Below are 27,950 nucleotides of genomic sequence, written 5' to 3'. Positions count from 1 at the left end.
GGACCTGTTACATGTACGTGATAGTCACACATGTTTCTTGTAACTCTCGAGGCCAGAAAGTTTTATTGAAGGTAAATATTTATGTCGTTAGTCCAACATATTCTTTATATCAGTTTCAGACAGATATAAAGAAGATGATGGACTATCGTGGACTTTATTATTTTATTATATTCTAGTATATATCTTTTGGTTGTTAAAACTGCATGGTCGTTAATTTATCCACCGTGTCCATATTGCATACAGCACATGGAACATGAAAACAGTGGTCCTGATCATAGAAAGTTGGTAACTGTGTAGTATGTAATGTATTTTGACGACTTGCCTGATTATAAAATATTTGTAGATATGTTCTAATGTCCAACTCCTTATGATCTGATGTTGTGGTGTTGTGTTGTTCTGGTGACCAGCTTCTGGGACATGTGATGCGTGCTCGTGCTGTAAGCTGACACGTACATGACCTTTTCATCCTTGGACAATAACTACTTAAACAGAGTGCAAATATGAATACGCTACAGAAATACTATGAATAACTTAAAGGAATAGTATCACTATAAATAACCCGAAAGAATACCGTGAATACTCAACAGGAATACTATGAATACTCAACAGGAATACTATGAATACCCAACAGGAATACTAAATGAATGGCCTTCATAAATACTATGAATAGTAAGAATACCTGAAGGAATACTATAAATGATATTCTATGATTGACCTATCGGCGTCGATTTCAAATGAATTTGCAGCCGTTGAATGACAACAACATTCGGCAAAAGTAACAAACGTATATTTAGATATCTATCTTCTAAAAGAACATCGCTGCTAATTGTAGCGGGTTTGTTAACCCGGTAAGGAAATAACACAATTATGTTTAGAATTCCGCTCGAAAACTAGACCGTTCACTCAGGTTATATCAACACACTGGGTATTTTCCTGACCGCCTACCTGTACACACTGAATTTATATTTTCCTGACCGCCTGATTCTACACACTGATACGCTTCATGTTCACCCGGAAACTTCGTTCATGCTGAAAGTTTTGTCGAATACATACCTGTCAACTCTCACGCATCTCGTGTGAGTCTAACGCGTTTATCAACTATGTCACGCTCAAACGCAAGGTTGTTAAATTCTCACGCATTCATATAAAATGTAGATAAAAATATTTTGAATCGCTTTTCTCTTTCGATTTAGCCCTGGACCCAGCGGACCCTGCACCCTGGCTTCTCACTCAGTTAGACATCCAGGGGTTGACAGCTATGCGAATAACACGATTAAAATATTGATCTGCTAACAAGTTTAACTATATGCATGTACCATATTCGACGTAATAAGCGCCCTGCTCTAAAAAGCGCCCACGGCGATATTTGCTAATATATTGGCAAGTGAACAATCCCAATTAGCACCCCTTCCGATTGATCAATGCACTCAAGACTTATTTATTCGTGTACAATACGCACTCGTGTGTTATATGCACCCTTAATTATGGGCAATTAAATTCTGGAAACAATATATCTGTCGTCTATAAACAGTTCAGGCCGTCAGCATAAACCACGAATTTTATCTTTCAACTCTGTTTTATTCCACAAAAATAATATTCTAATAAGAGCCCCCTATTTCTAATTTTGAGAGCGCCCTGGGCGCTTATTACGTCGAATACGGTAATACTCGTGTGCTAATAATTATTGTTGAATTTATTACCAATGTTAACGAATCATACAGGGAAATACAGATTACTACATAAGTGCCGGTCAAATACCATAATGATTTATCTTACAACGAGTTGTTTCAAAACGTATTTAACGAGCGAAAGCCCGTGTTATGGGTTTTCGGACGCTCACCAAACATTCGCTAATCAAAAGAACCGTAAAACATCTCATTCACTTATCAAAGACACTTTATCTAAAATTCAAGCCATCATCTGAGTATTTACAATGTCTGTTGATACAACAACCCTCGTTTTAGCGGGAGTAATTCGCGATAAACATACGTCTGAAAACGTATGATGTCCGAAAACATATGATCCGACGATATATATATTTCTCTCCTCTTTAACCCTCACTTCGAAGTCGACTAAAATTCAAAATACATCACGCACACTAAAATTCCCTCTTCTGTGATATCGTCCACTGTCATTTTAGGCACAGCAAAATTACTGTGTGCTATCGGATAGATCTATTTACTCGAAGTATTGAATTTCAAAAATAGCATAATAGTGATCACGGTAATCTGTTTTTCACCAAAACAACAATGATAATTCTGAAACGTCGCCGATGAACCTAGAATTGTTTAGAATGCTTTGGAACATACGCATGTAATATACACGAACGCCGAAGTGTTTTCCTCCATATTGGATTGTGTTTATACGATTATGAGACGCCTATTAGATCACGTATATTTCAAACTCAGCTGCGATACATGCCCTGAATTCCTCAGCCATTTCAAATGACAAATTGTTTTTGTCACCAATGGAAATTATCTAGATAAAATAATTTAGGTGTGGAAACGAACACCGTGCTCGGAAATCTGTACTTGTTGAAATGTAAACAAAGCAAAATTCAGATTTTACACTGTGTAGCATTTTTTTAGGTACTTTCGTCTTATGTTGCATACATTGGCTCGATCGCGCGTTTGAGAATATTCAGGGGAAGAATATCGTTGCACGTATTTTATGGAATTACACATATAAACATTACAATGATGTGGTAAACTCAACAGAAATCGTAAAAAGTTTCCGTCCTGTGTGACGCCATGACTGACGCCAAATCACGCACACCGACGGCGGTAGTTATCTGCATTTCTGACTTATTCTCTTGGTTACATTGGAAAACAAAAAACACACAAGAGTACGCAGATTGTCAGAATGTTTCTGATTGATTACATGGCACATTAATGTAAATACAATCCCTCAATCAACGAAAATCTTCCAATGGAAATCCTGCGTACTGTTGTCAGTGAACACGCCATTTTGTAAAAGTCGGTCACCGGTAGTGATGTCATACGGAAGTATACATTGTTGTACATATTTGGTAATTTCTTTGAGGTAAAAACTTTTAACTCGGCATCCAGAGTTTTCCTTGTTTTTGGTCCTGTTTGCATTATCATAATCGCCTTGATAATCTACAGATGTGGCGGAAACCTTTTTGTGTTGGGTCACAGTATATATGCGTGGATCTAGTAAGCAGTACGTCGGATGACGTCACTCATGGCCGTAGCGTTATGTATTAATGCGAAGTTTCATTAATGCGAACAAAGACCACTCGCATTTTTCGCATTTACTTCAGGCTCATGTTTATTTCAAGATTTACAGTTCATCATGAGGGCTTGAGGTTCTGTCTTGGAGCTTTCAGAACCTCTCCTGTTGATAGTCTGTATGTTGAGGCCGACGAGCCGTCTTTGAAACAACGTCGTTTAAAACTTGCATTACAAAACCACAAAATTAAAATCACACCCGTCAATTACAGCACATTATTGCATTTTAAATTCTCCCTACGAGGAATTGTTCCAAACAAAACCAAAGCTGGTTTCACCTCTGGGGATCAGAATAAAACCACATATAACAGCAGCAAATATTGATCTTGAAATATTGCACCAAACCGATTAATGTCTACGCATCCTTGGTCACTAGTCAAACCAGAAGTAGATATATCAAACTCACTAAGTTTAAAAAATCCGCTACAAAAAATTTAATCTTTCAGGAAGAATATGTCCAATTAAGATCTAAATATAATTCTCACCGCTCCATCTTCACTGATGGATTCAAGGATAGTGGCAAGTTGCCAGAGCAACCAACGTTGGATCAAAAACTATTTCTTCCAAATTACCAGACAACAGCTCAATATATACTGCTGAGTCCAAAGCTATTCAAATAGCCTTGTATTTATTCAGAAACAAACTGCATGTAAACACATCGTCCTTTGTTGGTTACCTTGTCATGTCGGTATTGCTTGTACCACACGATCTGATGCTGCAGCTAAAGCAGCTCTTGATATATCAGTGTCTTATCTTTCAGTTCCCTAAAGGGATTTTAAACACTGCAGCAAGTTATATGTTCGTAGTTTGACGCAGAAAAGGTGGTACACCCATGTAGGTACAAATAAACTTCATGACCTTAAAACCAAATTAGGTTGTACCTACTTGGGTTGCCAGTCCAGACATGGCGACGTTGTTTTGCGACGATGTCCCTTTGACCACAGTCGTTACATCCATGAATATTTGTTAAAAGGTGTAGATCCTCCGTTTTGTGCCCCTTGTGATGAGAGAATCGCGGTCAAGCATGTTTTGCTTGACTGTGTTGATTTTTCTCTCACAAAGGATTATAACTGTCATTCAACGTCTTTAAAGAATATTTTTAATAATATCAATGCTCGTTTAATTCTTGAAATTCTCAAAGAAATAGAATTGTTGTAAATGTGAATGCTTGAATTGTGTTTTAAATTAGTGTGATGTTATCACCAACTGAGATTACTGAAGGAGGTTCCACTCGGTGGGTTAGAGTAGTGTAAAGATTTTGTTCCCCTGACAGTGGCACGTGATTCAATCTTAATTGAAGTATATAACATCGACTAGTGTTTTAATTCCTTGATTATGGTTTGTTTTTTTAATATTGGCTAGCATTCCATATAACCACTGGTGTCCAAAGTGATGGCATAAATCCTGCTGAGAAATCACCCAGGAAGCAGACGCACCGTAAGTCCCGTAATTTTGATCTGGTTTGTTTTATACCTTATCTGTGATATTTACCTTACTGTTTTACTGTCCCTTGTCAACAGCTATTTAACAATAACTAACTTGCAATATTGCCGATGCGATATAAAATATTAACACACTCCCACACTACAATGGCGGGTCATTTACCAAAATGATGTTTGATACAATTCCTTGTTTTGACTTGTACCATATGTTCCCGTGGTTTTCATGTGCACACTTGCCTTTGTATGTATTTGTGACGGGTGCCAACGAAGGGATAGGACACACTCACCACTGTATGGAGAGATGTCATCATTACCCCTGTAGGCACGGTAACAGTCACTGTGGGTTTATACGGGATTGTGTTGTACACGAACAGGTATAACACCCTTAAACTTGCACACTCAGGACAACTATGGTAGATTTGTTTTCTGTCGTAAGAAAAAAAAAGAGAAAAAGAACTTCATGATTCCATAGCAGTAGTATATTCAATTTATTTTGAGTCGGTCCATTCTACAACTTGGTCTTATCTCACAACGACTGGTTAAATATAGGTATATATTTACATGAGTTGTCCTTATAGGATTTTTGGATTCTCTGAAGTGGGGAATGTCCAAGTAAGTCCCCATTCCTTTGAAATAAGGGAGATGAGGCCCCGTGGGAGATAAGAGGATATTCCCCGACTACATACCCATACCTTGTTTTACACTTTGACAAAATATTCTCTTGTGGAAAATATTTGTAAAAAAACCCAGAACTCTTTGTACACTGTATTTATATTGTGTGAGTCGCCCTTGCGTGAAGCACGAGGATTGTGTTCTCTTCCGCTTTTACACGTGCAGCAAACTCCGTCGGGAGCTGATATTTACCATGCATGGTACACATCTCTTCATGGTTTCGTAGGGTCCTGAACTAGTATTTTACCAATCGTTTGCATGTTGTAAATACATCCTAGCGGGAATTATAGGAAATATATATCCCCGAATAAGGATTATGCATGTTTACCTGAGTTTGTTTTTCTCGTCAAAGGCTCGTCAAAAAGTACTATAAAAAGGAACATTGTTACAGGTAACCTAGGCCTGTTTTAACACAACATTATATACATATCATTTTTTACCTTTAAGGATTACGCAAATTTTTGAAAATATTATATAGTTATTTTCGCAACATACCGCCATGTGTCGCCGTAACTTATATCGACAATAAGACGTCCTGGAATCAAACCAGGCGGGTTCGAAACCCGCTGGCGGCACGTTTTCCGACAAGTTTGAAAATGTTCACTTGTAATATATTACAAGTACTTCGTCTATTCCAAGTAAATTAATTGAAATGTTGGTTCAAGATAATGTATAACAAACAACTGTCCACTCCTGAAAAATATGAAGCGTTTAAGCAATAGAATTACGCCACAAATGTATTTAATCCTGGGTTCCGTTTGTAGGACCGGCCTTGACTCATGGTGTGATCTTGATGCAATGCCTGATGTCAATTTGTATCCCTATACTAAGATTTCTGTCATTTCAGTGTGAGCACAAGGTTTCCTGAAACTCCATCCAACCCTAGAAGCGACAATACCGCCATGTCCAAGGACAGGTCGCATCCTGATGTCAGCCACCCCTCTCCAGCTTGTGTTGATCCTGATTCTGGTCAGGGAGGTAGGTTATTGTGTGGTATCTGCCATTTCGCATTTTTCCGTTCCCCTGCGAAGGCAAAGACTCTATGATGTGACGCGAAGACGCGTTGCGAAGTGGGGAATATGCCATGGTACGAAGGCGCAATGTGACACAACAACCCATCCTCGCGTCCTCCTGTCATCGCGTCATCACATCGCACCTTCTCGTCTTCTCGTCTTTCCCCGTGAAGATCCGGGGTAGAATAGGTCTTCAGCAACCCATGCTTGCCGTAAAAGGCGACTATGCCTGTCGTACGAGGCAACTAGCGGGATCAGGTGGTCAGGCTCACTGACTTGGTTGATGCAGGTCATCGTATCCCGATTGCGTGGATCGATGCTCGTGATGTCAATCACTGGATTGTATGGTTCAGACTCGATTATTTACAGACCACTGTCATATAGCTTGAATATTGCTGAGTGTGACGTTAAACAACTAACAAACAAACTAAAACCTTCTCGTTTCCGCCTTCGCAAATGAACGTGAAGATGTGAAATGGCAGAAATAAGCCACCATACTATTGTAAGGATTTTGGTGGAACGGGCATAGACGAGTTCCCAACTATGGCTGCCGGGGCTATGAGACAATAGTAATCAAGAATTCCAGCAGAAGGGGTACTAACGTATACACATCAATCTATCTGCACACAATTACTTCATAGGCTTTGCTGAATCTTGTAGCACAATACAACTGTCACTTAAGTACTTGCTGGATTGGACACATGAAGATCCGGGGTAGAATAGGATCCCATCCTCGCGTCCTCCTTTCATCGCGTCATCATCTTCTAGTCTTCTCGTCTTTACCCGTGAAGATCCCGTTAGAATAGGTCTTCAGCAACGAATTCTTGTCGAAAGAGGCGACTAACGGGATCGGGTTGTCAGACTTGGTTGATGCAAGTCATCGTATCCCAATTGCGCGGATCGATGCGTACGATGTCAATCACTGGTCCAGACTCGATTATTTACAGACCGCCATCATATAGCTTGAATATTGCTGAGTGAGGCGTTAAGAAACAAATAGATAAACAAACAAACAAAACCAGCTGGATTGATACACCTGCACTTTTACTTTTACAGATGAAGGGGAGAAGACATCAGAGGTAGGTAATGATAAGAGTCCTTAAACAATTTACTGACATCCTGTTATTGCACCAAAAACTTTGGTGCTGACGGCAGTTGTCCCCTCGGACCTAGACGTTTATGTCTTCATGTATGTTGTTTAACGCCGCACTCAGCAATATTCCAGCTAAACCACTGCGACAAGTGAACACAAATCAGGTCTCGACCAGACAAATCAATGGTTGATATCATGAACATCTCCTCACGTCTTCGGTTTATGATGGATCGTCATAAACCACGTCATCGAACCTGACTACCTGATTCATTGTGACGTAAATCACTGGGTCAGTTGAGGGGCCGTTTGTTCGACTAAGAAGTGGGTTCGATTCCTAACAAAAGTGCAAGGTGTGAAGTCTATTTTTGTTGTCCCCGGCGTAATCTAGCTTAGATAATGCTGGACCCGGTGGAGAGTCAGTCTGGCGCCCTAAAATGTGCCTTGTTGCATTGCATCGTGAATTATACCGGTAGTACACACTTAACAATACCCACCGTGACCTGCTGGGTGTTCTAAAGTTAAAGTCATCCGCAAAATTTCCTTTTATCATGAAATAAACTTTCTTTTTCTGTTTTTGCAGGTCAAAATGACAAGGGATGGTACAGCAAAACGTGAACGCAAATTAACAGGTAAGTATGTTTTAGAAGGTTAATAAGGAAAACGTGTAAAAAAACGTCAACGTCAATGTATAATCAGTTTCGATTTCTGCCGAAACAGATTTCACAGAGCGTAAAAGGTAAAATAGTTATGAACATTATATCAATGGATCACTGAATATCATTGATGACACCAGCTATTCGTGAACAGGTAAGCATGTCCTGCTCTATCGGTAGCACCCGCCTCACAATTATTATGGTTTTTTTTGTTGCTTAAAGTCATTGGTAAAGTTTCTTTGGGAAGACTTCTAGGGAAGCTATACTGAAACTGATAAGTTTTTAATACAAGTTAACGAGTTTTCAACCTGCATTTCAAATAACGTCTTAGCTGATGTGTGTGGAATTCGTGCAAACCTAACAGATTTTATTATGCCTCAAAGTGAGATTGACCTAACAGAGAGCAGAACTACTGACCCCACATGAGCCCGTATACCGTCATAACAAATCCAAGATGGTTGATACTGACCTAATATGAGGCCGTATAACGTCAGTGACAGCCATCTTTGATTTTCCAACACCCACCTCACATATTTCTCCTGGAAATTCTGGTACTGAAATTCGTTATTTGAAATTGTTTTGTGTTTTACTTTCATTAATCTGTTTTTTAGATCACGTTCGTGACTTTATTGATAAAGATTATAGTTTATATTTTCAACAAGGTTTGGCCTCTAAGCTTTGAAGAGTAGTCTCCCTTTGACCCTGAACGTCAACGTACGGTTGTAAGTGTCAAGTTTTCATTTTGACATGACACGTACAATATGGATACCAGAGAGTGTAAATGTTTCGGCATAATATTATTCTGCCAACCTAAATTATCATCCAAAACTGGCTCCCACAGGAGATATCGCTTGGATTAGATCAAGCGATATCTACACTGTAGATATCGCTGCAATGAAATTACATCACGATGCTTTGCAGACCATTGTGACGTCAACGGTTACCATGATGTCACAATCAAATGACATCACTAATGGCTCTGCTACTGAAGCTGTTAGCTGTACTTTTTACACTGAAAACACTCCTAATTACTGTCTACAAATTGAAAAAGTGCTGTGTGACCATTGTGACGTCACTGGTTACCATGAGGTCACAATCAAATGACATCACTAATGGCTCTGCTACTGAAGCTGTTTGCAGTACTTTTTACACTGAAGACACTGCTAATTACTGTCTACAAATTGAAAAAGTTGAAAGAAGGATGTTGGATGATAAATAAAATTTCACCCTCGTGTCTTTGGATATCAAATATATCAACACTCGTTGATAAAAGTGGCAAAAATCCTCGGCAAGCCTCGGATTTTTCCACTTTTATCAACTCGTCTTGATATATTTGATATCAAAAGACACTCGGGTGAGATTCACTATATGACACCGTATACGGCAACCTAAGACACCATAACTAATAATATACAGGTACATTTCAGATGGCGCCGAAGATGAACAAACTGTGGAAATGAAGGTACAAAAAAACGACCATACTATTTCCGTCTTTCCAGAGTCCATTGTACGGCTCTGTCTATATCATATAAAGCATGTGTTTGTGAATCACTATCAAATCACGACGATGCAGGTGTTCGCTAAAAGCAGTATATGAACAAGGCGTTTAGGGGCTGACTTTTCTATATTTGAAGAAGAGAGAAAGGTGGGATGGACAACTTACAATTTGTTATCAGAACGCCAGAAAAAATAAGTTTGATTCAGGTTTTGCACATACAAACAAATGCTCGCTGGACATGTTGGATTTTCTGAAAAATCATGTTTTGAAAATATAGTTTTAAACATCAACACAAGAGATTAACCAGTCTTGATTATCCACCGAAACCGATGCTTCGACTCCTCATTCTGAGCGAAAATGTGTGTCTTGAAGCACTGAAAATGCTTCTGTCATTCTCCAGCAAATATTAAATGGTGAGTCCTTTAGAACTCGTGTTAAAGATTTAAACATGTTTTGCATATTACGCTTTGCAGACCATAGTAATTATCACAATAATTAATTAATTTCCTTCATTTCTTCATCTCAGCTGAAGCATTTGGAACATGACTTCGTGAGAACCAGCAACGCCATAACAGGTATTTATACAGTTACTGAGTATAGACTGAAGACGCAATGAGAGACCGGTTGAACAGTATTCCAGTCACATCGTCGAGGATCAGCTTATTGTGGGGATTAAAGTGACGTTGGCCGTTGGGGTGTGACCCGTGAAGATCCGGGTTAGAATGGTCTTCAACAACCCATTCTGGTCTAAAGAGGCGACTAACGGGATCGGGTGGTCAGACTCACTGACTTGGTTGACGCAAGTCATCATATCCCAATTGCGTGGATCGATGCGTACGATGTCAAGCACTGGATTGTCTTGTCCAGACTTGAATATTTAAAGACCGCCGTCATATTGCTGAGTGCGGCGTTAAACATCAACACTTTTTATGGCATACATATAGAAATATGTGAGATTCTTATCACACGCCAATATAATACACCCATTTAAATAGAGATACATTAAGTTTGAAGTTTTGATCGAGATATATAATCATAACTGTGATCATTTTGAAATTTCTAATAACTTTCATGTATATTGTTTCAATTCCAGATGATATCGTGAAATATCGAGGATTAGATTTAGAGGTATGAAATACATATTGGCGATTTTCGTATCCAATAGAATGTTACAATATAAATATAATAAGATGGTCATTTGGAAATGCGTGATGAACCAGAGCCGAAATGAATATCATCAGTGTACCATTAATGAAAGACAACAAGAGTGCATTTATATGACATCATATAGCAAATATGACATTGGTTGTTTTAGAGCATTTCTTATTGAGGAATATGCTTGTAAGAGGTGACTAACGGGATCAGGTGGTCAGGCTCGCTGACTTGGTGTAATGCATATCATCGTATCCCAATTGCTTGGATCGATGCTCTTGATGTAAATCACTGGATTGTGTGATCTAGACTCGATTATTTACAGACCATATAGCCATAGAGCTGGAATATTGCTGAGTGTGGCGCTAAACAACAAACACATAAACAAACAAACAAAACATATTGAGGAAGGGTTCCAAACACGAGACGGCCTCCGGGGTCGAGTGGATATAGCGTCTGCCCTGAGAACGGAAGGTCTGTGGTTCGATACACTCTGTCCTTCAATAATTGTTGTTACCCTGCCTGGCGCTCTGCATAAAGGGAATAAACGAGGACTGGTCTGCTCGGAATCTGAGAATACTGTGTCTCAGTTGGGTATCCGCACACACACACACGCTGTATTAGTTGAACGTGGCGTTTAACGCTTTTTCTCCTAACCATGGCGAGTATGGATAACATTTGTCTTGTATAAACATCTTAAAAACAGTGATTTCCTACTGTCAAACATAATTATTGAATCTGTGTTATTTTTTCGATTACAGGTACAAGACTTGACGGATGAACAGAAAAAGCGAGCGGAAAACCCTGGTATGCAGAAAACTACTAAATTAGTCCACTAACCTCGGGGGGATTCGGGTTAGAAATTATCCCCAGCAACCATGTCGCACGAGAGACTTAATTGATCTGATGATCAGGCTCGGTAGCTTAGTGAGTTGATAGTGTGTCAGCGTAACCAGACAGCGTGGATTGTTCATAATTGCAATTACAAGTTTGCTGGCCACGACTCGATTATATACAGCTGTCGAGGCGTTAAATATCAAACGAAAATGTTATTCTACCCCGCCCTGAAGGCGGGGAAGTATACGGAAACCGTTAATTTTATACTACTATACGTAGAGACATTAAAACACAAATAGAGTTCCGACCAAACATTGATTTGTTGCACACCAGGACCGGGGAGGTGGGGTAGACTAGTGGCGTTCGCTCGTCTCGCTGAAGGTCCGGGTTCGATTCCCCACATGGCTACAATGTGTGAAGCCCTTTTCTGGTGTCCCCCGTCGTGATGTTGCATGGAATATTGCTAAAAGCAGCGCAAAACCATACTCACTCACTCACTCACACCAAAACCAGTCCACAGAACACCATTTTAGGAGCAGAACATGATGCTATTGTCATGGAACGGGGTGTCACGAACGTCATTTATAACTCAAAAACGTATGTCGTTCAATGGCAGCTGCGTGGATCCAATAACGTAATTCAAGTGCAACATATTTCGATCGTGACTTACCTTTGTCACATCTGGACGTGAAGGATCAGAAACGCGTCTTGTAGTTTTGTAACGATCAAGTATAGCAATGATCGAGGAAGGGTAAAGCTCTTTTAAAATAACAGTCGCTATACGTTAGCGTACGTGATGATGGAACTTGTCATTCGAGGTTCAGAGATGAGTCAAAGATTACCAAGGTTACAGGCACTCGAGCTTGGAGCAACAGTGTAGTTGCCAAACTTAAACTGTCACAGTGAACACTTGGTCAGGAAACGTTTTAGACAGATCATCAAGAGTTCTGTTTTATCGTCATAATTTTTTTGAGTTAAGTTAAGACCCTGATTCATATACAGATGAACGTACAAAATATGGCTTCTATGTATGGTTTCGTATTTTATCATTTCTATGATTCATCTTCTGTGAGTAAAACTTTGCGATTTGGTCATTTCAAAACTAACCTTTTTTATGTTTCCAAGTACATGTGCGTGAAAAGACAGAAGATACAATTCAACATTGGTAATGTTTTACAAAATGAAAAAGCATTTCTCCACGGAATATCTTTGTCGGCTTATTTCTGATACAGTTTCGGAAAACACAACTTTTAACTTAAGGGATAAAACTAATCTTCAAACAGTGAAGTGTAAAACAAAAGTTCATGCAGATTCATGTATACCAGCTACAACTCAACTTTGGAATATGTTACCAGAAAACCTCACGGGGACAGAGTCCGTTACACAGTTTAAGAATTTGCTTCATGTAAGGGGAGATGATGGTATACACTGGGATTTAAATTATGGAAATAGGTTGTGTCAAATTATTCACAATCGCCTCAGGCTTGGCTGCAGCGATCTTATCGCACATCAGTATGATAGATATATCTTGGATACTAAAACTTGTTCCTGTGGATATCATACCGAAGATGCTTTACACTTCTTGTTTGTGTGTACAAATTACTACGTTCTTCGAAAATGAAATGTATTTTTACAAACATGGTTACTCTTTACAAACAGTGCTATGCGGAAATTCGCATTTGAGTAAGGAAGAGCAAATCCAAACATTAGATTCTATTCAAAACTTCATGTAAAAAAATGGCAGATTTTCAGTTAAGTAAATGAATTGTTAATATAAACTGAAAATATATTTATTATATATATACACATCTAGCTTTGCATGTACAATTCATTTGTTACAACTAACCTTCATTGATGTATTCATTTTATCATGTCTTATGCGTAATGGAGCGGTATTAACATAAGCGCTTCGCTAGTTTAAAAATCCTTTTCACATTTTTGTGAACTTAAATATGTTCAAATTAAGCCTGGGACGGGTAACTCGGGTACTCGTGTCGGGTGGGTCCTGAGGAGAACCCGGGTACCCACAGTTACCCGAACTCGTGGTTAGTCACGTGACATATTGTTTAATGACAAAAACTCACTATAGGTCAGTGGTTACACTGCAAGTCGCTATTGTTCGCATTTCTTATTGACGATGCACACATTCCTTTTGACTTGTATATGTTTGAGTAAAGATAAAGCTTCAGTCAACTTCAGTGAACGCATGATCAAATTAGTTTTAACCAGGGCTGCAGTAAAACAATTACCAATCAGACATTTTCTTCCCTACTCTTGAGACTTGCAGTGGGTACCCGGGTAGGGTCGGGTAAAAGGGGGTCGGGTACCCGGATAGTAAATTTGGACTCGTCCCAGCCCTAGTTCAAATCAGGGGGCACGGGTGGCCCAGTCGTCTAAGGCGCCGCGATTCGCTGTACAGAGTTGCGTCCCTTGGGCACGCCACAAACCTATGATTGTGGGTTCGAATCCCGGTTCTCCCCGATTATGTTTCTAGGTTTGTCTAGGTTTCAGGTTTGCTCGTGGGTTTCAGCAAAGTGGTAAACGTCTTAGACCTGCATCACTTGGGGCTTTCCTCCCACATTAAGCTGACACGCAGTGATATAACTGGAATACTGTTAAAAACGGCGTTAAACCCAACTCACTCACTCACCTAGTTCAAATCACATGTGCGTGAAATACACGTCCAGATGAACAGGTAGTGTAGTTGTAAGATTGAAGTGTTATCCAATAGGTAGGTAGTAGGCAATCGTATATGTAATGACACTGAACAAGTGTCAATGTTTTTGAGCTTACACTGACAGAAGCCCTTATCGCTTCCAAGCACGTGTCGCATCTATTTTCACATCAGGCAATGTGATAAATCCTTCACGTGTACCCAATATCTGCCGATTGGGGAGGATACCAGTTCCGACTGGTGAAGTACGATATGCCATGCCATTGTCTCCTTTTGCCGAATGTGTTTCTCTTGTCCAGACAAACCTCCACATGAAGACGTGCCGGATTTACTGGAGAAGGTAATGAACATTTCAGTAGCAATACATTGAGGTCTTGAGTGCACTGTGTGGTGATTATGAGGTGGTGAGGTGAGGTGAAATGGGGTTTAACGTCGTGTCCAAGATTATTGCACTTATATAGCGACGTGCATGTACGTGTGTGTGTTTGTGTTGCTGCTTGTACTAGTCCGGACTGATGCCGATTTATAGTTCTAGCTCACTGAGATACCATGCCGCAGTTTAACATTAATACCCCACTCAGACAAAGTATACTGACTCCGAGCCGACCAGTCCTTGTTTTAGCCCCTTAATGCCGAGCGCCAGACAGGGTAGTTCAAATCAGGGGGCGGGGGGCAGTCGTCTAAGGCGCCGCGATTCGCTGTACAGAGTTGCGTCCCTTGGGCACGCCACAAACTATGATTGTGGGTTCGAATCCCGGTTCGCCACGATAATATTTCTAGATTTGTCAGTACCATACCCGTCCTCGTGGGTTTCACCGAAGTGGTAAACGTCCAAGACCTGCATCACTTTGGGCTTTCCTCCCACATTAAGCTGACACGCCGTGATATAACTAGAATACTGTTAAAAACGGCGTTAAACCCAACTCACTCACTCACTCACTCACTCATGTATGATATCTGAGTTAATTCCACAACTCCACGTTTTAATGAAACAGTTTATATGAGAAGGATGTAACATGGTATCTGCTTCAGTACTGATTGTTTCATCATCATCAAGTACCCTTTGTAAGTGCAGCTACATATATGTTTACAGATCCAGGTCCTGAAAGGTGAATTGAAGGAACACAAAGCCGACCTGGAAAGTGAGTGTTCATTACGTAATTTCGTTCCACATTCATCTCAGTTGGTAAAGCATGGCTTTAGCACATTGCGAATGAGCGATTGGGAAACATTTGGGTTGGTTGGGGTAAGCAAAATATATTCATTTATATATGATTTTATGACTCAAACTAAAATGTATTAATATAGGTGGTTATCAGAATATTTGACAAAAGCTGTTAATGAATAATTCTTTCCCAAACATATCTTGTTTCAAAGAGGCGTCTTTCCTAAAAACACTATAGACAATAAGATTGGATTAAGTGTTTTTCGAGTCAATTAGTTATTTCATCGGAGATATTTCTATTTCCTTGCCCACAATGACATTCACACACACACATCAGCAAATCACTCGTGATTTGATCTAGAACAGTACAACAAAATGAACAAAAACTAACGCTGACTAGGAACATAGAGCGATTAAGTTTGAAATCGCTTCTGGCTCCTCACAGGTCTTGGTAGAAATTATTATCATTGAATACTCTCTTTTTTGTTTAAAATGAGCAAACATTATTGTGAAAAGAGATTGACATATTTGAGTTATTTTGTAATTAGTATTTACCAAAGAATCAAGTGACCACATCAAATCTCATCTCCGGATCTGTTAGTCCCTAATCATCGTCTTTGATAACTATGTACTTGACATTACGCCACCATGGTGTTGCATACGGCCATAGATAATACTGTGCGTTATCTCCATAACAAAATCAATAATGCCTTTTGTTCGGAATACTACAGATAAAAAGTATGCAGTTTAAGACTAGTACATGTGTAAAAGAGTCTGTAGTCTAGTCTGTATTGTACTACATGTTTAATCGAAGTGCAGCTGTTTCGATACTGGTGTTACTGACTGTAAAACACGCTCAGAGCTCAAAAGACGTACAGAATAGGCTGTTACTGTTCTTCATCAAGTGCCCTTGCGATAAAATACAGTGACGATTTTATTTTGAAACGGGAATCCATCGTTTACTTCCAGGCCGGTTGATATATAATGGTTGAATGTATATAAATGCTTGTGTTGTTTCGTAAGTTTGGTTTAAACATATTTTTATTTCAACTGAAAATTGGGACCGGTAAAACACCTATTTGAACACCTCTCCCTCCATAGAAATCAGGTAACAAAGATGGTCAAGGTGTTTACACAATATTTACACAAAAATACCTTGGTGGTCAGAAATCAAGCATAGTTTTTAAGTTTGGAGCGAGACGGTAATTTGGGATGGGTGGGAGATAGTAAACGCGCAAGGACAGATGGTCTAATTATGTCTTAACTGTGTTTCTGTATTGTAGGACTTCGCACTGAAGACGTAGACAAGTTGCAGAAAGAGGTACGCACTACTTGCAGTCTGCTGTATCCATTCATCATACCGTTTAAAGAATTTCAAAATGACATTGAGCTTGTTGGTCAGATCCAGAGAAAGAACGCAATCAGAGATTGGTTTGTTCCTGTCTTGAGAAGGTTGGAGAACAGGACATTCCTTTTCGTTGGGTTCCATCGGGTAACATTACGACGATCATTGAAGAACAATGGTCTTTGTTTCATTGAATGAACCATTGATGTGCAATGCACCATCGTATTTATGAAGGGAACAATAGTCTGATCTAAATACGTACTTAGGCTATGTTGGCTTATTTGAATTACAGACAGGCAGATTTATTTGTATAAAGGCCAATTGACCTACCTATTCTACAAAATGCATTTCCATTATATATATATTTATTTAAGAGTTACCTAATTAATACTTTCTTTTGTTGAGAAATTATACATAAGAATTGTTGCAATATTTATCATGGTTTCATTGTTGACATAATTGACAGTCTTTCTAAACAAAAATATAATTTGCCACCGAAACAACACTTGTACCTAACATGGCTTTCATCTCAAACTGCATGAGAATGTTTACATAAGTGAGCATCCTCCTCAATATTGGCAACACCCGTATGGACAAGTTTTCTGTCTATTTGAATTTCGCGCTGATGTATCACTTTGATATAAACATTATAGTAGGGATTCCATAGTCAAATATATTTTACTGAAAGGGTTTGCAGTTGTTTCAGTCTATTTTGTGGACATCTACTGAACATGACTGTATTCCCGTAATGGACATTATGATACCTCCTTTTTGAAGAGGGCACGGGTGGCCCAGTCGTCTAAGGCACCGCGATTCGCTGTGCAGAGTTACGTCCCTTGGGCTCCCAAGAAACCTATGATTGTGGGTTCGAATCCCGGTTCGCCCCGATTATGTTTCTAGGTTTGTCAGCACCATACCCATGCTCGTGGGTTTCACCGAAGTGGTAAACGTCTGAGACCTGCATCACTTGGGGCTTTCCTACCACATTAAGCTGACACGCCGGGATGTACCTGGATTACTGTTAAAAGCGGCGTTAAACCCAACTCACTCACTCCTTTTTGAAGATACTGCTTATGATAATGGAATAGTTTTATCGCTTCTGCAAACTTTCCTCGGATTTTTCACTCACAACCAAGGGTATTACTGTATGATACATGACACATAAATTCCGACTTAACAGAACAGGCATTACACACGTGTGTCCTTTCAGCTTTATAAAGTCAAGTCCTTGTCAAATAAGGAAAACATACGATTTACACGTTGATGGGTTTGACTTCACCCAGGCTCGATGACTAAATAATGGTTACAAGATCCACAAATAACCATTATTAATGCGGTAGATCAAGAATTACGTCTGTTGTGCACGAACGATAGATACATCACATCATTATCCTTTTGAATCACTCCTGCTAATCGTGACAAAAATCTCGTCACTGCCCTGATAGCCACACGCTGTGACATCTTGAACACTGGGACCCACAACGTCTGTCATTCTGAAAAATGTTTGCTTCTTTTGTGAATAGAAAATGCATTGAGAATGAGAAAGAGAATGTAGTAATATTTGACAGATGGTCCCAAGCTTCTTGACGTTTGATCTATGCATTGACTGTCTGACAATCTGTTTGTAACAGATACAAAACCTGAAGGATGAACTCGGAGCGCAGACACAGGAAACTCAAGGTACGTTAACAGGGAGTTGTGTATAAGAAAGTTTGCCGTAGAAAAAAAATTAAACATTGCAACGAAACGAGAATCTGCATTGTATCATTTCTAGCGCGCTGGTTTCTACAAATATTGTATTGCACAGAACACATTTCATGTCAGTTCAGACGATATGTTACTGGTACCATCATCGATCAAAGTCGTGAGATGCCTTCACATTCTGTAGGAACTGTTGACTGTAGTTAGAGTGTGAGATGCCTTCACATTCTGTAGGAACTGTTGACTGTAGTTAGAGCGTGAGATGCCTTCACATTCTGTAGGAACTGTTGACTGTAGTTAGAGTGTGAGATGCCTTCACATTCTGTAGGAACTGTTGACTGTAGTTAGAGCGTGAGATGCCTTCACATTCTGTAGGAACTGTTTACTGTAGTTAGAACGTGAGATGCCTTCACATTCTGTAGGAACTGTTGACTGTAGTTAGAGCGTGAGATGCCTTCACATTCTGTAGGAACTGTTGACTGTAGTTAGAGCGTGAGATGCCTTCACATTCTGTAGGAACTGTTTACTGTAGTTAGAACGTGAGATGCCTTCACATTCTGTAGAGACTCTGTACTGTAGTTAGAGCGTGAGATGCCTTCACATTCTGTAGGGACTGTGTACTGTAGTTAGAGCGTGAGATGCCTTCACATTCTGTAGGGACTCTGTACTGTAGTTAGAGTGTGAGATGCCTTCACATTCTATAGGAACTGTGTAATGTAGTTAGAGTGTGAGATGCCTTCACATTCTGTAGGAGCTGTGTACTGTAGTTAGAGTGTGAGATGCCTTCACATTCTGTAGGGACTCTGTACTGTAGTTAGAGCGTGAGATGCCTTCACATTCTGTAGGAACTGTGTACTGTAGTTAGAGTGTGAGATGCCTTCACATTCTGTAGGAACTGTGTACTGTAGTTAGAGCGTGAGATGCCTTCACATTCTGTAGAGACTCTGTACTGTAGTTAGAGCGTGAGATGCCTTCACATTCTGTAGGAACTGTTGACTGTAGTTAGAGTGTGAGATGCCTTCACATTCTGTAGGAGCTGTGTACTGTAGTTAGAGCGTGAGATGCCTTCACATTCTGTAGGAGCTGTTTACTGTAGTTAGAGCGTGAGATGCCTTCACATTCTGCAGGGACTCTGTACTGTAGTTAGAGCGTGAGATGCCTTCACATTCTGTAGGAGCTGTGTACTGTAGTTAGAGTGTGAGATGCCTTCACATTCTGTAGGAGCTGTGTACTGTAGTTAGAGTGTGAGATGCCTTCACATTCTGTAGGAACTCTGTACTGTAGTTAGAGCGTGAGATGCCTTCACATTCTGTAGGGACTCCTTACTGTAGTTAGAGCGTGAGATGCCTTCACATTCTGTAGGAGCTGTGTACTGTAGTTAGAGTGTGAGATGCCTTCACATTCTGTAGGAACTGTGTACTGTAGTTAGAGTGTGAGATGCCTTCACATTCTGTAGGGACTCTGTACTGTAGTTAGAGCGTGAGATGCCTTCACATTCTGTGGGAACTGTGTACTGTAGTTAGAGTGTGAGATGCCTTCACATTCTGTAGGAACTGTGTACTGTAGTTAGAGCGTGGGATGCTTTCACATTCTGTAGGAACTGTGTACTGTCGTTAGAGCGTGGGATGCCTTCACATTCTGTAGGAACTGTGTACTGTAGTTAGAGCGTGAGATGCCTACACATTCTGTAGGATCTGTGTACTGTAGTTAGAGCGTGAGATGCCTTCACATTCTGTAGGAACTGTGTACTGTAGTTAGAGTGTGAGATGCCTTCACATTCTGTAGGGACTCTGTACTGTAGTTAGAGCGTGAGATGCCTTCACATTCTGTAGGAACTGTTGACTGTAGTTAGAGTGTGAGATGCCTTCACATTCTGTAGGAACTGTGTACTGTAGTTAGAGCGTGAGATGCCTTCACATTCTGCAGGGACTCCTTACTGTAGTTAGAGCGTGAGATGCCTTCACATTCTGTAGGAGCTGTGTACTGTAGTTAGAGTGTGAGATGCCTTCACATTCTGTAGGAACTCTGTACTGTAGTTAGAGCGTGAGATGCCTTCACATTCTGTAGGAACTGTGTACTGTAGTTAGAGCGTGAGATGCCTTCACATTCTGTAGGGACTCTGTACTGTAGTTAGAGCGTGAGATGCCTTCACATTCTGTAGGGACTCTGTACTGTAGTTAGAGCGTGAGATGCCTTCACATTCTGTAGGAACTGTTGACTGTAGTTAGAGCGTGAGATGCCTTCACATTCTGTAGGAACTGTGTACTGTAGTTAGAGTGTGAGATGCCTTCACATTCTGTAGGAACTGTTGACTGTAGTTAGAGTGTGAGATGCCTTCACATTCTGTAGGGACTGTGTACTGTAGTTGGAGTGTGAGATGCCTTCACATTCTGTAGGAACTGTGTACTGTAGTTAGAGTGTGAGATGCCTTCACATTCTGTAGGAACTGTTGACTGTAGTTAGAGTGTGAGATGCCTTCACATTCTGTAGAACTGTGTACTGTAGTTAGAGCGTGAGATGCCTTCACATTCTGTAGGAACTGTGTACTGTAGTTAGAGTGTGAGATGCCTTCACATTCTGTAGGAACTGTGTACTGTAGTTAGAGTGTGAGATGCCTTCACATTCTGTAGGGACTGTGTACTGTAGTTGGAGTGTGAGATGCCTTCACATTCTGTAGGGACTCTGTACTGTGTCAAGGGCGTCAAATACATTCTCATTCTGTAGGAACTGTTTACTGTAGATTGAGCATGATTGAAAGTATTCAGTTTAGACGCGACCTGTCTGTGTGTTTCTTGTTCTTGCGACATACATTTTATCGTGAATAACAATAATGCAGTGATGCGTTTAATTGTCTGCAGATACAGAAGAATACAAGGCCGAGGCAAACCAAAAGGTACAAGTGTCCATGTCCTACATGTTCATTTAAGTGTGTCTGTGTGGTGTTGCTAATGGAGGGCTCATCGCTACAGACACCAACAACACAAACAAGGGGAACACAATTACAGTCAACACAACAGTAATCAAAACAACAATAAACACAACAACAGTAAACACAACAACAGTAAACACAACAACAGTAAACACAACAACAGTGAACAGAACAGTAAACACAACAACAGTGAAGAAAACAACAGAAAACATAACAGTGAACACAACATCAGTAAACACAAAAATAGTGAACGCAACAACAGTAAACACAACAATAAATACAATATTAGTGAACAAAACAACGGTAAACACAAGAACAGTAAAAACAACAACAGTGAACACGACCGCAGTAACACAACAGTGAACACAACTATAGTAAATGCAACAGCAGTAAACACAGCAACAGTGAACACAACAATATTGAATGCAAAAACAGTGAACACAACACCAGTAAACACAACAATAAACACAAGAACAGTGAACACAACAGTTAACACAACAACAGTTAACACAACCAGAATAAACACAATAACTGAACACAACAGTGAACACAACAACAGTAAATACAACAACAGTAAAAACAGCAACAGTGAACACAACAGTAGAGAACACAACAATAGTGAACACAACAACAATAAACAGCAATAAACACAAGAACAGTGAATACAACAGTAAACACAACAGTGAACACAACAACAATATACACAAGAACAGTAACCACAACAACAATAAACAAAGCAACAGTGAACACAAGAACAGTGAACGCAACAACAATAAACACAACAACAGTGAACACAACAACAGGGAACAATGGTGTTTAAACTTTGTTCAAATTGTCTTCAAACTACTTCTTAAGAATGTGTCTTCTTGTATTTCAGATCCAGACGATGAAAGGGCGTTTCGAACAGCTGAACAAGGATGCTGAACGTACGTACAGGAATATTTTTGCTATTTCTATAATCATGTTTATTGCTGACCACTTCTTCTTGCTGCGTATGTCGGTTGCATGGACACAAAAGCCGATGGGTTCATTTACGAGCAAAATAAGTATTTTGGCTTTATAGTGTAGTAATAGTCGATGTTTTTAGATATCGGTAAAGAACATTTTTCACACAGACTGGGATTCAAGGAGCTGATGTTAAACATACTCTAAGCATATTCAGAATTCTGTGTGTGCATCCAGTACTGCCATAGACCAATGACAATCCAATCCTCCAACGCGGCAGAACAATGTCTTGGTTTGTTGTATAAGGCCGCACTCAGCAATATTCCAGCTATATGGCGACCATCTGCAGATAATCGTGTCTGGACCAGACGGTCCAGTGATTGATATCGATCTGGGATACGATGACATGCATCAACCAATCCCGTTAGTCGACTTTTACGACAAGCATGGGTTGTTGAAGACCAATTCTAACCCGGATCTTCATTGGTAGGCAGAATAACTGAATAACTGTTTAGCAATATATGTGACGATTATATCAGAAATGATATGAGAAAAAACGAAAAAGCATGCAGTCTCAAAGATAATGTTATGTCTTAAATAAATTTCATTATGTCGGGGAATCAGGGTTAGAATTGATCCCCATTTGGTGGTTAGGGGTGACCAAATGGATCGGTTAGAAGGCCCAGTGACTAGGTCGAGGACGTGTCATCGGACCCCACTAGCGTGGATCGTTGTTCACAATATCAATCACTGGATTGTCTGGTCCTGATAATATTATTTACAGAGAGCCGTCATATAGCTGGACTATTGCGGGGTGCGGCGTTAAACAATTTTCTCAAACAAGAAGTATGTTCAATAATTGGTTAAATTGTACTTGCAGTTGAACGGAAGAAACGCTATGCTGTTCACAAGAAGGTGAGAGTTCATATGAAGCCACACATTCAAATACAATAGTCTTATTAAATGTACTGAGTCAAAGTCAGATTGCCACTTTGATGGATTTAAAACTGGCAAACTATTAGTGTATTGTGCGTTGCCACCTACGTCGATACTCCTTAGCTTTCAATCAAATGTGTGAAATGGGTTTATTGTTGAATGAAATGTAAGTGTCTGTCTTTCTCAAACTCTATTTTTTCTATAATTGCTTCGGGTCCGCATCTGTTAAGTCGATATTTAATACGTGCATTGTGTGTATGTTAGTATAGTTTTAATATTTATTTTCCTATTGCAGATAACAGATTTAAGAAGTAAACTTGGATTACGGGAAAAGCAAAAACCAGGTTTGTTAATTTACGACTGGTAATATGTGATGGAATGTATCTGGCAAAAACCTCTCGTTTTTGCTGCATGCTCGTTAAAAAAATATAAAGCATGGCAGCAAGACTCATCTTAGCGCAACCATTAATGTAGCACCTCCAGACAAAAGTATAGGTTAAACATCCATTGTGCGATACGACAAGGAGCATCATCACTGAGGGTAGTAGCAATGCAGATGTAGTGATAGACTGAAGCGTGTTACGCGAACACCTGGTGTCATCACTGATTTTCAATGATCCATTCATATTTTCATCGCTATTTTGGCTTTTACGCCCAATGGAATCTTTTTCGGGGGATAGTCGAGACTGGTTATTCCCTGGCGTTGACGTTTTAAATTTCCCTAAAATGTTAAACGCCTACCATGAGTGAGTGAGTGAGTTTGGTTTTATGCCGCTTTTAGCAATATTCCAGCAATATCACGGCTGGGGACACCAGAAATGGGCTTCACACACTGTACCCATGTCGAGATTCGAACCCGCGTCTTCGGCGTGACGAGCGAACGCTTTAACCACTAGGCTACCCGACCGCCCCCCTACCATGAACATAAGGCTAAAAAGTTGTGATATAACTGAAATAGTGTTCATAACAGCTTACTTCCAATTCAAGCAGGGTAGCCTAGTGGTCAAAGAGTTCGCTCGTTACGCTGAAGACCCGGGATCGATTCCCGATATGGGTACAATATGTGAAGCCCATTTCTGGTGTCCCCAGCCGTGATATTGCTGGAATATTGCTAAAAACGGCGTAAAACCATACTCATTCACTCCAACTCTGTTTCCGTTTAGCATTGTCTGTATGTTTTGAATTTAACATCTGAAGTTCATGTAATGCAGTTGATGGCTTCTGCGACGAGAGCATCATCCCTGACAAACCCGGCGAAACGGAAAGTTCTGAGACCGACATCCATACCGCATGTAAAGAAGGGGACCTAGATCGTGTAAAGCAGTTGCTATGTGGTCCTGAAGACAAAGACAGTCTGAGCAAGGACGGAAAGTCCTTGTTAATGACTGCAGTTGAGTACGGACATAGAGATGAGTTTGACTTTCTTGTTAGCAAAGGATTCGATGTGTATCAGGCTGACAAGTCTGGTAACAACATCTTACACGTTGCCTCCATCGGTGGGGACGTGGACCTTGTGTCGTACATCATATCACTGGAGATCATTGACATAAATAGTCGTGGGCAGTTCGGGAGGACTCCTTTGATGGCTGCAGCAGAAAAGGGACATAAAATAGTCTGGGACGTCCTTGTGAGTCGTGGAGCGGAAATCTCGCTGGTCGATAACGACGGTGACAACGTCCTTCACGCAGCCTGTCTTGGAGGTCATGTGCAGATGGTGGAGTACCTCGTGGCCCAGAACATCGTTGACATCAATAGCAGAGGAGACAATGGTAGAACACCCCTTATGTCAGCAGCAGGGATGGGCCATCGAGGTGTGTTTTACTACCTTCTCAGCAAAGGAGCAGATGTGTCACTTCTATGTCAGAGCAAGAACAATATACTTCACGTGGCCTGTTTTGGGGGTGACAAGGGCATGGTGCAACACATTCTCTCAAATAACTTTGTTGACATCAGCAGTAAAGGAGAATACGGCAGGACACCATTGCTGGCCGCAGCTGGAAAGGGACACAGAGACGTTCTGGACCTTATTCTGCAAAGAGGATGCCATGCGACAGTAGCGGATTACAATGGCCATAACGTCCTTCACGTTGCCTGTCTTGGGGGTGACGTGGAGATGGTGAAACATGTCCTGTCAAAGAATATCGTTGACAGCAACAGCCGGGATAGTTGCGGTCGGTCTCCAGTCATGCTAGCAGCAGTGAGTGGACACAGAGACGTGGTTGGTGTTCTGCTGGAACAAGGAGGTGATATATCGCTGGTAGACGACAGCGGTAACAACATTCTGCACGCCGCCTGTTTGAGTAACGACGTGGACATAGTGACGTATCTCCTCTCTCTGCAGAAAGTTGACATCAACGCCAGGAATGCCCAAGGGTCGACGCCAGCAATGCTAGCAAAGGAAAAGGGGTATATGTCTCTGTTTGATTCCCTTGTGTCCAAGGAACACTCGACAGAGTAACTATGTTGACGAAGATTGTTTGTGTAAGAGTTCCTGATTAGCTGTGAATCTGAGTAACAAACACACATACATCTACCATTGTGCCAATTAATTTTGAATTGCTTGCGTCCAAATTCATTTTTTTTTAAATCATAACCCAATCACAACACTTTGCCTAATTACAAAACGTGTCCTTTTCACCCTGAGTGCCTGCCTGTATTTGAATAATGAGCAAAAACACAGATTTGGGAAATATTCGATGCATGTTGGTTGGTTAGTTTGTTGTTTAACGCCGCACTCAGCAATATTCCAGCTATATGACGGTGGTCTGATAATAAACGAGTCTGGACCAGACACTCCAGTGATTAATATCATGAGCATCGATCCACGCAATTGCGATCGATCACCTGCATCAACCAAGTCAGCGAGCCTGACAACTCGATTCCGTTAGTCGCCTCTTACGACAAGCATAGTCGCCTTTTAGGGCCTGCATGGGTTGCTGAAGACCTATTCCTGCCAGGATCTTCACGGGTTTTGTTTTAAGGTAACACTATTATGGGTCCATTCAACAAAATGGAACATCAACATTAGTTTGCAATCGTAATCGTAGTGCAATGTGAATGATTTAATTTTCGAATTTGTGATAGTTTATTTATTTAACACCACTCGCATCTGTTAATATACCTTACTGCGCACAAATGTTCCCTCCTAAACCACTGAAAGGTCAGCAGGAGATTGTGAATATCTTTCATGCTAATTTTTGTGCTTACATCTGCCATCGCTGCAAGTGGTATCGTTGTTTTATTAGGTAGACGAAAAAAGTATTTATTTACCATTTACCAAAAACATCAGCTATTAAGTTTAAAAAGTATTTATGCATCATTTCATGAACAATGTGCTTATATATTCATAAAATAGTTCGGAAAATAAATAAGCATGTTTTTGTTTTGTTTGTTAGTTTGTTTGTTGTCTAACGCCGCACTCAGCAATATTCCAGATATATGACGGCGGTCTGTAAATAATCGAATCTGGACCAGACAATCCAGTGACTGACATCAAGAGATTCGATTCATGCAATTGGGATACGATGAGATGCATCAACCATGTCAGCGAGCCTGACCACCCCGATCCCGTTAGCCGATTGTTTAGTGCTTAGCCCACCAGGGGTACCATACGGCGGTTTAACATGATTACCGCACTCAGACAGTACACGGACTCCGAACCGACCAGTCATTGTTTAGATCCTTAATGCCGAGCACCAGACAGGGTAAGAACAAGTAACATCTTTTATACGGACGGACGCTCCGAGTCCGGTCGGACTCTCTTCCGCAAGTCCACGGAGGCGGTCGGCAACTCAAGTGGTTGCTTGGACACATTTCTCAATTTTTTCCGAAAGTTTGTTGGTACGTAAGTCAGGAAAAACTTGGGTTTGGTTGGAAGAGCGAACACGAGGGTACGGTAGACGCTCGTGGGACGAAGGTTACTCGCGGTGTTTATGTTTCCAAATCACCGGCGATGTAATCGATATCCCTCACTCAAAAAGTTCAGCAGAATAAACCAGAACCTGTGCAGGATCAAGACCATGGCGAGAATATATCGAAACGGTCGTAAAATCATATTGAACGCCTTCACCACACCACACGGCGACTGAATTTCTGCTGTCTCTTCAGGCAATCATTAACTCGCCTTACGTTGATGTGTGAGACTGCAATCACTCATTGATGCAATAATCCGGGCTATTTAAGAATTGACTTTCACTTTGTGTGATTTCATTGGAGTATGAACCTTCAATGAGAGAGCGCCAAACAGTAGGAACATCGGATCCATGTATTAATGGTATGTATGCAGTATGAAGCTATACATGAGTGTTTTTCATCATATGTAATACAAGATCGTACATAAGAAACTTTCATTTAATGACACAGTGCCGTGTATTGGGAGTTTTCTTTGTCAGGTACAATATAGGGGCGGTCGGGTAGCCTAGTGGTTAAAGCGTTCGCTCGTCACGCCGAAGACCCGGGTTCGATTCCCGACATGGGTACAATGTGTGAAGCCCATTTCTGGTGTCCCCCGCCGATATTGCTGGAATATTGCTAAAATCGGCTTAAAACCATACTCACTCACTCACTCAGTCACAATAGATATTTATTATCGAGACAAAACCATTTCCATTATAATCATGACAAATCTCTGCCAAAAGCCGAGAC

At 40.5% G+C, this 27,950-nt stretch overlaps 1 protein-coding gene across 1 annotated transcript; it reads left to right on the top strand.

Moving 5' to 3' along the window:
* LOC139464414 (putative ankyrin repeat protein RF_0381) lies at nt 1-26,614 on the top strand. Its single transcript, XM_071245948.1, has 18 exons — nt 1-71; nt 4,614-4,688; nt 6,213-6,343; nt 7,435-7,457; nt 8,052-8,100; nt 9,552-9,586; nt 10,149-10,197; nt 10,716-10,750; nt 11,536-11,581; nt 14,585-14,625; nt 15,379-15,427; nt 16,734-16,771; nt 18,427-18,475; nt 21,355-21,389; nt 22,303-22,351; nt 23,251-23,285; nt 23,602-23,650; nt 24,518-26,614. The coding sequence occupies exons 3-18, from the start codon at nt 6,268-6,270 to the stop codon at nt 25,762-25,764; spliced, it is 1,905 nt and encodes a 634-aa protein (XP_071102049.1). The 5' UTR covers nt 1-71; nt 4,614-4,688; nt 6,213-6,267; the 3' UTR covers nt 25,765-26,614.
* The last annotated feature ends 1,336 nt before the right edge of the window (nt 26,615-27,950 follow it).

The sequence above is a fragment of the Haliotis cracherodii genome, unplaced genomic scaffold (assembly GCF_022045235.1).
Source record: "Haliotis cracherodii isolate W230 unplaced genomic scaffold, xgHalCrac1.p SCAF_17, whole genome shotgun sequence".
Classification (NCBI taxonomy): domain Eukaryota; kingdom Metazoa; phylum Mollusca; class Gastropoda; order Lepetellida; family Haliotidae; genus Haliotis; species Haliotis cracherodii.
This window is presented reverse-complemented; position numbering and strand designations above follow the sequence as displayed.

Excerpts from the sequence above, each read along its gene's own strand:
- LOC139464414 (XM_071245948.1), top strand. The coding sequence starts at position 6,268 with ATGTCCAAGGACAGGTCGCATCCTGATGTCAGCCACCCCTCTCCAGCT. Across the intron at positions 16,772-18,426 it reads TAGACAAGTTGCAGAAAGAG|ATACAAAACCTGAAGGATGA; the intron begins GTACGCACTACT and ends TGTTTGTAACAG. Across the intron at positions 22,352-23,250 it reads GCTGAACAAGGATGCTGAAC|TTGAACGGAAGAAACGCTAT; the intron begins GTACGTACAGGA and ends TTGTACTTGCAG.